The sequence below is a fragment of the Peromyscus eremicus genome, chromosome 8a (genome assembly GCF_949786415.1).
Source record: "Peromyscus eremicus chromosome 8a, PerEre_H2_v1, whole genome shotgun sequence".
NCBI classification, from domain to species: domain Eukaryota; kingdom Metazoa; phylum Chordata; class Mammalia; order Rodentia; family Cricetidae; genus Peromyscus; species Peromyscus eremicus.
In genome coordinates this window covers 85,603,366-85,617,020 of record NC_081423.1, presented here as the reverse complement: position 1 = coordinate 85,617,020, position 13,655 = coordinate 85,603,366, and the positions used below count along the sequence as shown (strand labels likewise).

At 52.0% G+C, this 13,655-nt stretch overlaps 1 protein-coding gene across 1 annotated transcript in view; it reads left to right on the top strand.

The window, feature by feature from the left end:
- Positions 1-13,442, top strand: part of Plekhm1 (pleckstrin homology and RUN domain containing M1) — a 50,073-nt gene extending 36,631 nt beyond the window's left edge. Inside the window, exons 8-12 of the mRNA XM_059271923.1 lie at positions 2,174-2,319; positions 5,175-5,368; positions 9,003-9,066; positions 9,693-9,850; positions 10,633-13,442. Of these exons, the coding sequence (XP_059127906.1) occupies positions 2,174-2,319; positions 5,175-5,368; positions 9,003-9,066; positions 9,693-9,850; positions 10,633-10,744 (674 nt within the window). The 3' untranslated portion in view covers positions 10,745-13,442. The remainder of the gene's footprint in view (positions 1-2,173; positions 2,320-5,174; positions 5,369-9,002; positions 9,067-9,692; positions 9,851-10,632) is intronic.
- The last annotated feature ends 213 nt before the right edge of the window (positions 13,443-13,655 follow it).

The following is a 13,655-nucleotide window of genomic DNA, read 5'->3' as shown; positions in this document are numbered from 1 at the left end:
AGACATGTGCTGCTGCACACACACACACACATGCACACGCACATGAATTTCTTTCTTTCTTTCTTTTTGAGGTTGAGTCTCACTATGTAGCCCAAGCTGGTCTTGAATTCTTGCTGCCTCAGCCTCCTGAGTAGTGGGATTACAGGCATCTGTCACCACACCTAGTTGGCTTTTCTGTCCTTTTCTCATATACATATTGTTCTATGTGAAGGATTCTGCTATTTCAGTATCATGGGAGGGATCTGATCCTGTGCAGGGCATAAAGCCAGATGCTTCGTTTGGATTATCTCATTCTTTTTTTTTTTTTTTTTTTTTTTTTTGCTCAGTATATCCTTGTAGAATTAAGGGCTACTATTTTCTCTGCTTATAGTATTGGTGAGGAAACTGAAGCTAGTATCTTGTCTCAGGCTCTTAGTATATGCAAGAGGCAGAATTGGACTTTGATGATTGTGTTCCAGAACCTGTGCTCATGGGCATGACACCAGAGGGCCCCAGTTTCATGCTGTTCCACTGTCTGCCTTCCACTGGTACCTCTTCCCACCCACCCCCTGGACTTGCTGTCCAGGGGAGATGTCAGCTGCCCTGTTGCAGAAGAATGGAGCAGAAAGCTGAGCTGTCCTGCTGGGGTGGAGCCCATAGGACCATAGAGGAAAGCCCTCTTCAAGTGCCTGGAAGGAAGTGGCCTGTGGCAAGCCCCAGGAGGGTGGGTGAAGGGGCTGAGCAGAGCTTCCTGCAGAAAACACCTGCAAACCTCTGCCTGCCCCAGCACTCACACTCCGCTCTTGTGGGGGAGGCTCCTGTCGGTGGGTGTGAATACTAGCAGGAGAACTCATTCCTGTGACTGTCACCTGCCCGCCTCCCATCTGAGACCTGTATTCCTGAGGGCTTTCTGTATTGCTGCCCTGTCTGTGGCCAGGAAGATGCCAACCAGTGACATTTGTGTTAGAACTCACAGTTTACAGGGCACTTGCATTATTTACACTTCGTCATGACCTCACAAAATAACTGGCAGTAGCTAAGTTATACAGTGAAACAGAATCTTAGGAAAGTTAGGTGAAGGTCAAGATGAGGCAGCTGTTCAGCAGGAAAGCCAGCTCTTTGGTTGTGAGACCAAAGGCACCTCTTCTCCCCCACCCACCCCACCCACCCACCCCCGTGTGCCCCACTCACACACACCCATGCCAGTGGGAGGCAGGGGGTGATTACGCATTTAAGTTGGATGTTTGCTTTTTGCCCTGGGCACTCCTGACTCTCGATGTTCTCTGGTATGGAGAGATCACTGACCAAATGGCTAAGGCTGTCACTGCCCACTGTCCTGAGATACATTACTAGAGACTCAGTGGACTCCATGTTATGTCTGGGTCATGCTGTTCCTGCTGGCTTTCCCAGCTACTTCTGTGGCTGGACCTCTCTCCACAAATCCATCACTGCTGGTCAAGATTCTCGCCTTGTTGCTCTTGTTTCTAAGCCCCTGTGGAGAGGTAGGAGTACAGGTTGGCATTGGGGAGCAGGCCGTGGAGCCCGTGAACAGAGGTGGCTGTAAGAATGCTGGCAAGCCCAAATTTGAGTGCCACCTATCACTTGTCTTGGCATGGCCTGACAGATGTCTTCCTGTGAGTTTGTTTTGAGACAGGTTCTTATTGTGTAACCCTAAGCTGACCTCAAACTCAGAATCCTCCTCCCTCGGCCTCCCTCCCAGACCCAGCAATCATTGTTTAATAGTATGCTGTCATAATCAGCAGTTTGGCCAGGTGTGATGGTGCAGGCCTTTAATCCTAGCACTTGGGAGGCGGAAAGCAGGCAGGTCTCTCTGAGTTCAAGACCAGCCTGTTCTGCATAAATAGTAAGACCCTGTCTCAAAAAAAAAAAAAAAAAAATTATTTTAAGTGGTGGAAATATGAGTGCTTTAAAAAAAATTGTATATTTATTAAGAGAAAGAGGAGGTCAGAGGACTCAGTTCTCTCCTTCTACCATGTGGGTTCCAGGGATCAAACTTCAGTCCTTTAGTCATCAGGCTTGGTGGCAAGTGCCTTTTCCCACCGAGCCATCTGGCCAGCCCATTGTGATTGTTCTCATCTTTATACTAGCAGGCCTTTCCCACTGTAGCAGGTTCCATGTTACATGAAGCTGCCTCTGAGCCCACCACTCACTCACCCGCCATCCATTCCCCTAGGCTGCTCACGTCAGATTGGCTTCTCCTTTGTACGACCCAAGCTCTGTGCCTTCTCTGGCCTGTATTACTGTGACTTCTGCCACCAAGACGATGCCTCAGTGATTCCAGCCAGGATCATCCACAACTGGGACCTCACCAAGCGCCCGGTAAGTCCCCAGGCCAGGCTGTCATTGGTCACACAGAGCTGCTCTGTGACTGAGAAACATTCTCCCCTAGGCTGCCTGTTTGGAGGACTGTGGCTGTAGGAAAGCCAGAGTCACCGGTTCAGGCCCTGAGATGTGGGACTGAAAGCTTGGTGTCTGTCTGCAGCCCATGAACAGGGCTTTGTAAAACTCTGCCTTGGTCCCCAGTGGCCACCTCAGGACAGTTCCCTGAAGCTAAGCTAGCAACAGAGTTGTTTAAAACACTGGTAGTGAGGTTGGTCAGTGGGAAAGTTAGGAGAGTGGATTTCCTACACTGGTGGATGGATGGACTGACATACAGATGGGTGGGGAGTAGCTAAAGGGGCTAGCCAGCAGGCTGCACCCCTTAGACAGCTCTGCTTATGCTGCTCCTCTGGCCAAGCCAACTGCACGTGACTGCGGGGAAGAGAAAGCATTTTTTTTCTAGGTCATGCAGGATGGTTATTGCTTCACACCTACAACTTAGAGAAGCCCAAAAAGACAAGTCAAAATTAGCTGTTATCGTTGAGGATAACCACTATTCAGAGTTTTTAACCTCTGAGCATCAGTGTTTTTGGCCGTAAAATGGCCATGCTAATTTTTAAAGTATTTTGAGAGATATCCTTTTTTGTGTATTTGTTTACATAAGTATCTGGACTCACCTTGCTTTAGCACATTTTGTTTATTTAGTATTATATCTTGGGTACTTTTTTTTTTTATTACTGTGTGTGTGTGTGCACAGTATGTGCAAACACTAGTCTGTTCTCTCTTTCCACCATGTGTGTCCTGGGGATTGAATTGGCTCATCAGGCTTGGCTGCAGACCCCTTTACCTACTGAGCCCTCTTGGATGGCCCTTAGGTACCTTTATCATGTATACTTCTGGAGGAGATTGTTTGCTTGCTTGTGAGAGTCTCATAGTGCCTGTCAACAGTGCCTTTCTTTCCTCACAAGCTGTTACACTTCTGTCCCTAGGGCCACTTACCCAGGGTCTTTCTCCAGGAGAACAGACTTGGCTTTCTCCCAAGGGCATGGACCTAGAAACGCAAGGAAGGAGCTGTTAGCTTCTGTCAGAGCCTGTGGGCTGCAGTCTTGGTTTTGGATGTGTCCCACCATACAGGGATGGTGACTCTGAGTCAGTTTCACCCCTGTGGGGAGGGGAAACCCCAACACTGGCTTTGTTTTGGCCTTCTGTTGTTTACCCTGTCTCCACCCTTGCCCTCAGTATCGACTATTCAACTTCGAAGAGGAACGTAAACCTTAAAATTCAAAGATGCATACGAGCCCCTCAACAGTAAAAGAGCACTCAGCCTGGTACTTCTGTGGAGCTCCCCATTCACTGCTGGAATCTCTGTGCCTCATCTTTTCCCTCACTGGGACATTGCAGTCCTGTTCCAGATGCTTCTGGGACCAGGAAACAGCCAGTTCTCCCTCAGCAATCACTGGCTTGGGAAAGACAGGAAAATTCAAAACAGAGAGTAGTTGGCCCAAGGATTGGGGACTTCATTGTTTGCTGCTGCTGCGCTGGCTGACCCACTTGTGCTGAGATCCAGCTGGCATCATGGCAGAACATCAGCCCAGAGCCAGGGTTCTGCTGTGGCCCGTCTCTTCCATGCCCATGGGATACAAACAGCCTCTGGGGAGCATGAAGCCCCGTGTGCAGGGCTAGGCAGTGTTTAGCACATATTGCTGGATGTTGTTTCAGCGGAACCTTGCCTAGGGCCAGAGACTGAGTTGTGGGAAGAGCTGGGCTCAGTCTGGAGGGTAGCAATTTGACCCCAGTCACCAGGGTTTGCCACTGGGCTTTGCCTAGACTAGGGGCTGTTAGCTCGGGGCTCTGGCACATGGGAAATACAGTTATCTATTATTGGGGGAGATGGTAGCTACTGACAGTTGGGAGATAGGATCAGGGTCCCTCCAGCCCCAAGTATGTGGGCGCTCTCCTGAGGATCCCATTATACACACCCTGCCCCTCGGGCCAGTGGGACCAGGGTAGGCTCTGGCACTGTGGCGGCGGCAGCTTTCATTTACTGAGGATATGCATGCAGCCTGTCAGGCCCTGTGCCAAAGCTTGTGTCTTTTAGTGTAAACTCAAAATAATGGCATGAAGTGTGCTTCGATTTTCCTCTAGCAAACCTTAGCTCTTGGCCACAGGAAACAGAGTTTATGGCAGCGCCATGTTGAGAGACCATGCCTGCTGGCCTCTGCCATCCACAGGCAAGTTGGATGAGCCACTTTAACTTCTCTGGGCTGTTTTACCATCTGTGAAATGGACACTGCTACCTCTCCCCAGGGATGGTTCTGAAGATGAGAGAACATAAAGGGATCACTCATCTCCAAGTGTGGAGCACAGGCAGTTGAGACCCAGTAAGACTATCCTGAAGTACTGGCAAGAGCTGAAGGCACTTAGGAATGTCATGGAGCTCTTTCTGCTCTGTAGCTTCCTGTAACTGGAGCTTGATGGCAGCGGAGTCACCTGGTTCCTGAGTTAGGGCCCAGAGGACAGCATGTTTCCTGTAGGCAGGAAAGGGGAGCTGGGAGGACAGGAAAGTGTGGAAAGCCTGTGAGGCCTGTGGGGAGGGGACCCCTCCCTTGTCTCAGCATGGTCAGAGTCAGACAACAACAGCATTGGAGAGTCAGACTGGTTTCAGATATTGACTAGACTGTTTTCTGTGTGACCTTGGTTAAGTGGCCTCAATTCTCTGACCTTCTTTCCTGGTCTGTAACTTGAAGAAAGTACCATTCAGTGGGGACAGGCTGCAGGCAGGTTTGAACTAGGTAACACAGCATCCAGCCGGAAGCCTTGGCTAAGCAGGCAAGGTCTTCCCTGGATTTTTCCAGGTCTGCCGGCAGGCCCTGAAGTTCCTGGCACAGATCCGGGCCCAGCCCCTTATCAACCTGCAGCTAGTGAACGCCTCTCTGTATGAGCATGTGGAGCGCATGCACCTCATTGGCAGGAGCCGGGAACAGCTGAAGCTTCTGGGGGACTACCTGGGCCTGTGCAGAAGTGGTGCCCTGAAGGAGTTGAGCAAAAGGTGAGCACTCTTCATGTGCACATGTACCTGTGTGCACACACACCAGCCAAAGCCTGGGCAGTGTGCCCCTGGGAGATGCCAGAGCTGAGCTGGAACTTCCCACGGGGCTAAATCACTGTATCCTTTGAGGGTGGTGTGTGGTTTTATTCATACGTTCATTCATTCATTTGTTTAACAAATGTTTATTGAGAACAACTGTTCCAAGTCCCTGGAGAAGTAGGTGAAGACTGTGCTGAGTAAAGCAGACGGAGGGCCTCCCTTCAGGAAGCCACTGCTCTGGCGGGAAGCAGGGGAGCCAGCAGCACCTCCAACCAGGGCCAAAGGGAGGGCGAGAGGAAGGATGCTCCAGATGTACAGAGAGACACATCTGACCTGAAGGTCAGGAAGATACATCAGAAAGACTTCTGGAGGGAGGGACTTCTGAAATAGACCTAAAAGGCAAACAGAAGTTACAGAGGGAAGGAGGAGAAGAAGAGGGTTGGCTGAGGAGAGACACACAGGGACCATGAGGAAAGCACCATGCGTGGAAAGCTCAGGGAGAGCTAAGGAAGGACAGGATGGGCAGAGCGGCAAAGGGCAGAACGGAGGAGGATGCTAGCCCGGCTCTCCCTCGGCTGCTCGCTGTTGTCTTTGTACAGTTGGCAGCTTTCCTCTCAGGAGACCCCTCTAGAAGCCCCTTGTTACTCAGAGCCTAGATCTTCTAGTGCTCAAGGAATGGGAGGTGACCTTGGACTTCAGGATAGTCTTATAAGGTCTCTCTGTGACCGCCTTATAAACCTCAGGCCCCAACTCATGGCCAAAGGTGTGACTTTTGAGGGGCTGTACTCTCTTTGGGCCTTGGAGAAGAGCGAGGTGCACTGCCCAATATGGACTTTGTGTCTGCTTTGCTAGATGTCTGGAGACCAGAGGTGCCTATAGGCTGTCCTTCCCTAGCCTTGCTTCCCTAGGGGCCAGCCAGAGAGCACAGTCTGAGCATGTCTCCTCAGGCCCAGGCATCCTTCAGTTCTCCCAGAGGCCTACCTGCACTGTGCCTTGGGGATAGGTGCGTCCAGTGATGATCTCCTGACTGTTGGGTAGGGCAGAGGGGAACACTGGCCCTTTTCTGCCCAGGACAGCCAATTAACCCCCCAGAGCTTTACCTCCTTCCACAGGGCCTAGAAGAACAGACAGCCTTTTGGGGGGCTCTGCCACCTGAGATCAGCCCAGTACCTGGGTCTCCTTTTTTCCATGAAGACCCATTTTCTGCTTTCAGGGATTCCAGGGGCCAGGGCTCCAAAGAATGTGTACACCTGCCCAGGGGCAAAATCTCTGGGTAGGAGAAAAGTCTCACTGCCCTCTCCGAAGGGCTGGGTGGATGGGTGACTGCAGCCTGGCTCACTCACCTTACCTGCTGACTTGTTCCCGACAGCCTCTGCCGCCGGGTGCTCAGGCAGCTGTCTCTGTCTCCATCTGCTTGACTCCCTGTCCCCACCTTTTCTCAGCCCTGCTGTTAGAGAGCAGGCCAGGCTTGTGAAAGTCCTGTTTAATTTTAAAAATTGGTTTGTGTGTGTGTACCTATGCTATATGTGTGCCTGGGGGAAAGGAGGTTGCATACTCCCATGTACGTGAATGCAGAGGCCAAAGTTCTGTCCTGCTCAGTGGCTCTTTGTCTTGTTCACTGGGGACAGTCTTTCACTGAACCTGGAGCTTGCCATTTTTTTGGTTAGACTGGCTGGCCAGTGAGTCTCAGTGGTCCTCCTCTCTTTGCCCCCCACAACACTGGGGTTGCAGCCACACCCCAGCATTTTACATGGGTACTGGGGAGTCCTAACTCAGGTCCAGATTTCTGTGCAGCAAGCATTCTTTCCCCCTGGAAGTTCCCTTTTAGAGGAAGCAAAGAGCAAGGGAGAATATAGGAGCAGCTCTGCCTGACCTGGACCACTGTATGGCTCCAGGAAGTATCTTTGGTGGTCTGAGCCTGTTTACCCATCCGTAAGATGGACCATTGGTCTTGGTTATATGGCCTTCCTGAGTTGTGGTTAGGACCACATGAGAGGCTCAGTGTCTGGGCCGTAACCAGCCATAGACAGGCAGGCAGATGGCTGGGTCAGCAGTGTATGTGTCCTCAGGAAGGGTACCCAAGCCAGCCTGGGCAGGAGCTAGAAGGGCCAGGAGGCTAGGAAGCTCCCAGGAAGTTAGTGGCCAGACGAAGGGTGGGACTTATATGAAACAGACAAAATCCCTGGCCACCCATGTAAGGCTCCCCATCACCTGGCCCTGGCAGGGTCCCTGCCTCCTTCCTCAGCCGGTTAACTTTGCTCCAGAGCACTGAGAGGGGTCTTCTTATTCTGTAGGGAGGGAAACTGAGGCCCAGGACCGGCTGTGTCCATCTCTGTATCTGCCCTTGACCAAACCTTTCAGGAAAATCAGTTGAAGGCCACACTGGGAATGGCAGGCAAAGGGTACAGTGACTCCCAAGGAAGGCCCTGGGCCTACTGGCTCCTAGGACTGGACAAAGGGAAGATGACAGGGATAAATCTCCCTCAGATCAGCCCCACCCTTCCTGCCAACTCAGGGCCAGTCTTTGTACCCCTCTGTTTTCCTGACTGTAAATGACAGCTTCCTGTTCACACAAAGCTGGAGGTTCACTGGGGCAAACTGGAGTCCTCAGCCCCAGGGTTCAGTGTAGCCTGCTCGGCTGTGTAGGATTCACCATCCTAGCCCCAGATTGGACTCCCTGTGGATCAGAACTGAGGCCACTGGCTAGGGCGTGGCCAATCTCCCAGGGGCCTGGCACTGTCCTGTCCTAGATGTCCAGGGTACCCAGATAGGACCCTGCACTTCCCCAGCTTGGCATACCTTCCACTCCAGTGCCCATACACATGGTCAGTCAGGTTCTAGGCCAGAGATTTTCTGCAGATGTTCTCTCTCCCTCGGGATGTGACCTGGGGTCCCCACCACTGTTAGGAACCTGAGCAGGGCTGGTGTCCTGCCTTCATCTTTTCTCCTCCACCTGAAATAGGGTCTGCTTTGCCTGGAGTCTGAATCAGTTCCTCTCAGAGACAGGGAAACCAGATACTTGAACATGACCTGGGGGGAGGGGGTCCTCAAAACTGTTTCAGTGGTGGCACAGACTCAATGGAGGGGTAGATACAGGCCAGACTCCTATGTTCAAGCTCAAGCTCTGATTCTTAACTCTGTGACCTCAGGCAAGTCATTTAACCTGTGTTTCCTGTCTTCTCAAAATGGGAGTTAAAATCAGACTGGCTTCACAGGATTACTACAAAGTAATAAGACTAGGTGCTTAGCCCGGTTCCGGGTACCAAGTGTCAGCATGCATCATCCTCATCGCTTGGTAGTCACGTGTTTACAGTGTACCGGATATGTTGAGTAAATTAGTTAATCCTCCAAACAATTCCATGTCTCCCGGGAGGATGCCTGAGGTTCAGAGGTCACTTAACTTGCCCCAGGTACCAGGGGCTAACTAATGCACTCAGGTGGGAGTCGGGCAGACTGATTTGTGCTCTTGGCATGCCTGGTAACCCAGACCTGTGTTGCTGGCTGGTAGGCAGGGCTGAGGAGAAGAAAACAAGGAACAAGAGGTCTAACCTTGGAAGCCCGCCCTTCTGAGGAAGTGCTTGTATTGTCTTTGCAGGCTAAGCCACAGGAATTATCTCTTGGAGTCTCCTCACAAATTTAGTGTTGCTGACCTCCAGCAGGTGAGCATGCCGTACTCCCCAACCCTTAAATCTTGGACTCACTAGAAGGTTCTTAATCCTGAAGAAATCTTAGAGAAATAGCAGAATGAGGGGAGGTGGCTGGAGAGATGGCTTAATGGTTAAGAGCACCGACTGCTCTTCCAGAGGACCCGGGTTCAATTCCCAGTACCCACATGGCGGCTCACACATGTCTGTAACTCCACTTCCAGGTGATCTGACGCCTTTACTCCAATGCACTCCAATGCAATTTTTAAATAAATTAAAAAAAAAATTAAAAAAAAAAAAACGAAATAGCACAAGGGGCACCTGTGGTTAACTCAGGCCAGGCAGCAATCTTCAACAGTCCACCCCTCAGAATGGCTCCCTTTGTCCTCTCCTCCTGAGCAGTCATTGACCCCACCTCCTGGACTAACCAAAGGCTCCAGCATCCCAAGGGTGAGTGGTGGAGGCCTTTCCTCCAAGGTTGACAGAGTAGCCTGGGATCCATCTGTAGGCCCCATACCCCAGTGACCTCAGGTGCAGGCTGATGCAGGGAGTTCTCCTTGCCCATGTGAAAACAGGGAAGTTCTGAGGCAGGTGCTATGGCAGTGGAACCACCTAAGACTGGTCTCCACTTGCTCCTGCAGATTGCAGAGGGGGTGTATGAAGGATTCCTCAAAGCCCTGATTGAGTTCGCCTCCCAGCATGTCTACCACTGTGACCTGTGCACCCAGCGAGGCTTCATCTGCCAGATCTGCCACCACCACGACATCATCTTTCCCTTTGAGTTTGATACCACAGTCAGGTACGAGGAGTACACGGCCAGCTACCCACCCCTACGACCACAGTCTGACCCGGCGTCCCTGGTAACCCTCATCCTCTTATGCAGGGACATGCCGAACATCCACTCTGCTCTGCCAGTGCTCAGGATACTGTGACAGCCCAGAGCTGCCTGGGCTCACAGCCACCCCCTCCATTACCTTAGAGAGTAGATGGCTGCTGCCTCATGAAGTGGGATGTCTTTGAGCTCAGTCTACAAAGGGGTCGAGGGATTGACAGTATATCCCTAGCCCTTGAGCACTAGTATGAGGCTTAGCCAAGTGGGCACCTGGTAGCTGGTGCCTACCATGCCCCCAGCTGCAGTAAGTGGTGATTCTTGCCATTCATAACTGCACATCATTAGAAGCCCCTGAACAGGGGTATATTCCCCAGTCTTCCCTTACCCAAGTGGGAGTGGAAGGCTGAGCTAGGGGGATCATCCACTCACTTTCAGTGGATAAAGCAGCCAGTGTCAACCCTGAATGGGCCTGGGCTGTTTAAACTGCTTTAAAGATAGACAAGAAGTCCCATAAGCCCTCAAGCAGCACTTACAGAGAATGAAGTAGGACACAGAATATCAGTGGTCATGGGGTCACTTACGGGTTCAGTGTCTGAAGTGCTTTCCAAGAGAACTGGAGGACAGCACATGTGAGTGTGGGCCGCAGACAGAACACAGCTTCTCTGGGGGTTCTGTCTGAGGCCCTGGGCAGCCTGGCCCCAGGCACGTCTGGATGACTGCAGTAGCAGCATCTGATGCTCTCTTCTCAGGTGTGCTGAATGCAGAACTGTCTTCCATCAGAACTGCCAGGCTGTGGTGAGGAAGGGCTGTCCCCGCTGTGCCCGCCGGCGCAAGTACCAGGAACAGAACATGGTCAGCTAACCCTGCTGTCCTGACCTTCCAAGGCCATCCAACTGGGTTTGTCGTCAGCCTAGGCTTCTCTGTCTCCCTGTAAGGAGGACTCTCGGGTGTGCCCAGAGCTCTCACCTCCAGAGAAGGCCCAGGAAGTCCCAGTGATGCCCCATGGCCCCTCGGTACCCTTCTGCTCCAGGAGGTGGGGACCCACCAGGTGCCTCTGCACAGGGCCTGTCATCAGGCCTGGCTTATCAGCTGTCATGGCACCTCCATTAGGGCTGTTCATACACTGTGGAAATGAGGCTTGGTGAGCACTTTCAACTCACATTCCTGATTAAAAGGTCTAGTTTTTTAAGGTGGGTTCCCCCCTCCCCTTCATATTTAAACAGAAAATATTTTTTTATTCTTGACCCTACCCAAGTCACCTAAGAAATGCAACCCTTCACCCAAGCAGTTGGGCAAGAGCAGCCCCAGCCCAGAGACAGGCATGGGACTGGGTGGACAGGCCCCTGTGGACTGGGTGGACAGGCCTCTGTGGACTGGGTGGACAGGCCCCTGTGGACTGGGTGCCTCTCCTTTGGCTTTTCTGGCACTTACTACCAAGAGTGCAAGTGTCAGGTGCCAATGGCCCATCGTTGCGGGGCTGGTCAGTTCCAGCGACCGCCTCCCCTCCCCTCTTCGCGCTCTCACCTGGAAAGTGTCCCGTCCTCTGGCAGAGCCCCTGGCTCCTTTCTGGCCGGGAGCACAGCACAGCAGGAGCAGGGGGATGACCAACACCAGCACTGTCAGCACTTTGAGCCTTCCTTGTTCAGGAAGACCGTGATCTTGCCCACCTCATCCCCATGCCCTCCTTAGTCCTGAATGTCATAGGGCTAACCCCTGCCAGGGTAGAATAGGCTAGACACCAGAGAGGCTCTAAGGTCCAACTGTGGAGTATAGGTGACATCCTTTGGCTACAGAGAAATTGAGGGATGTGTCCAGAAGCTGCCCTGTAGAAACTTCATCAGCCCTAGTCTCAAAAGCCATGAGATCATAAAGCTTCAGTTGCACCCAGCAGGACACTAGTGAGCTTCCTAGGAGCAGGGTTACCCTTAAGAGGCTCTTGGGGCTGGTATAGCATCCCGGATTGTTCTCAAGGTGATGTTCATAGCCTTAAGGCATTTGGGGAATAGGTATGTACTATGCTATACCCACCTCTCCTGGACCCCACAGCCCTTCTGGCTATCCCAGAGTACTCAGACTTAAAGCCAGAGGCTGCAGGTGGAATGGAAGGCCTCCCTGGAAATGTGCCTGTCATGTCTAGAGCGGAGGTTTCCCCACCCTCCCTGAGGTGAATGAGCTGAGTCACCTCCTGAAGCTTGAAGAATTGTGCAATAGAACAGAGGAGGCAGTAGGCAGGTAGCAGAGGCTGCCACACAGTTCATGAGTCCCTATCATGGAAGACGGTGCTCTCCAGAGGTTGGGAAACCAAAACTTCCAGAACCATGCAGTGTATCCATATCTGCACTCCACAGCCAGCATTAACAGTTCCCCCAAAATGACAGAGCCTCTTTGCTTTGGATCCTGAATGGGCAGGAGTCTGTCCCCTTGGGCTTGTTACATGAGAGTATTCCAGAACCTGCCTGAGGCAGCCGGATCCCTTCCACTGCCTGGACTGTACACGTTAGAGCTGGCCCTCACCCTTTCCTAAGCTGCTGATGTGCTCAAATGAGTCACTTACCCCGCCACCAGAAGAGCTCACGTGAACCTCGGCGGTGCCCACACTATTTAAGAGATGTTATTTTATGCAATATTCTGACAAGTGGGCCTTGGCAATGTAGAGAAGTCACTGCTTCTGTGCTGTTTGACTGATTTTGCAGTAAAGAGCTGGTCTTTCTAATCAAAGTCTGGTCTCTGAATCTCAATCCTGCGGCTGCTGGGGACACACCAGCCATCCGACCCACTCCCCTTAATCCTAGGCACTGGGGGTTTCAGGGTCCATGGAGCGCACTTGCCAGCCAAAGCAGCAGGGGAGAAGAGGTAAGTTACAGAATTTGGGTGGAGGTGGGAGCCTTTCAGATTTACACCACTTGGCTATAACTGCTGGAGCTCTTCCGCCTTAAATGCCTGAACACAGATCACACGCGCACACACACACACACACACACACACACATGCACGCACACACACACACAACTAACCTGTGAAAGCTCAGGAATCTGGGTGTGGAGAGGAGCTCAGAGAAGGCAGGCAACAAGGGCAAGCCCTGGCTCCTGGACTCATGGAATAAGGGCTCAAGAGACCTGTCTGCTGCTGCCCTTCCCCAGAGGTTCCAGGAGAAGCCCCCCACTGCCCGTAAGAACAAAAGAAGGAAACAGACTAATTCCTAGGGAAACCAGGTTGCAGGAACATGGGACAGAAAAAGACAACATCCAGGGCTACATTTCCTGACCTTGAAGACCTTCAGCCAGTGAGTGGGGTGCTCCTTGGCCATCTATGAGCCAGCTTCTCCAGGGACCTAGAGAGAGAGAAGAGGAGCTGGATTTGGAGGGTGGGGGAGGCAAGCCCGGGAGAGGAGCTGATGCTGCTTCATCTTTGTCTCAGTCTTTCCTCCAGCACAGTGCCTCTGGGGGCAGTTTCCCCTTCCTCTCCTGACTAGAACGGGGTGGGAAGGCGAGTTCTCATCCCCAGAAAGTGCCTCCTATAATGAAAGTAACAAATAATAAAGTATATGTGCTTACCATCATTGTGTTTAGTGTACCTCATTTAACCTTCCCTGTGAGATTTGGGGAGGAATTGAGACCCAATAAAGCAGTACTCCATATCTAAAGGCCAGCTTGTGGCAGAGTTGGGCATCAGGCAGTATTACTGTACCTGAGACAAGGTCCTAGCCAGCTGGCCCGGTGACTAGGGCAGTTAGGGAAGGACAAGGTAGGTGGAGGGAGAGAGCTCATTCAGC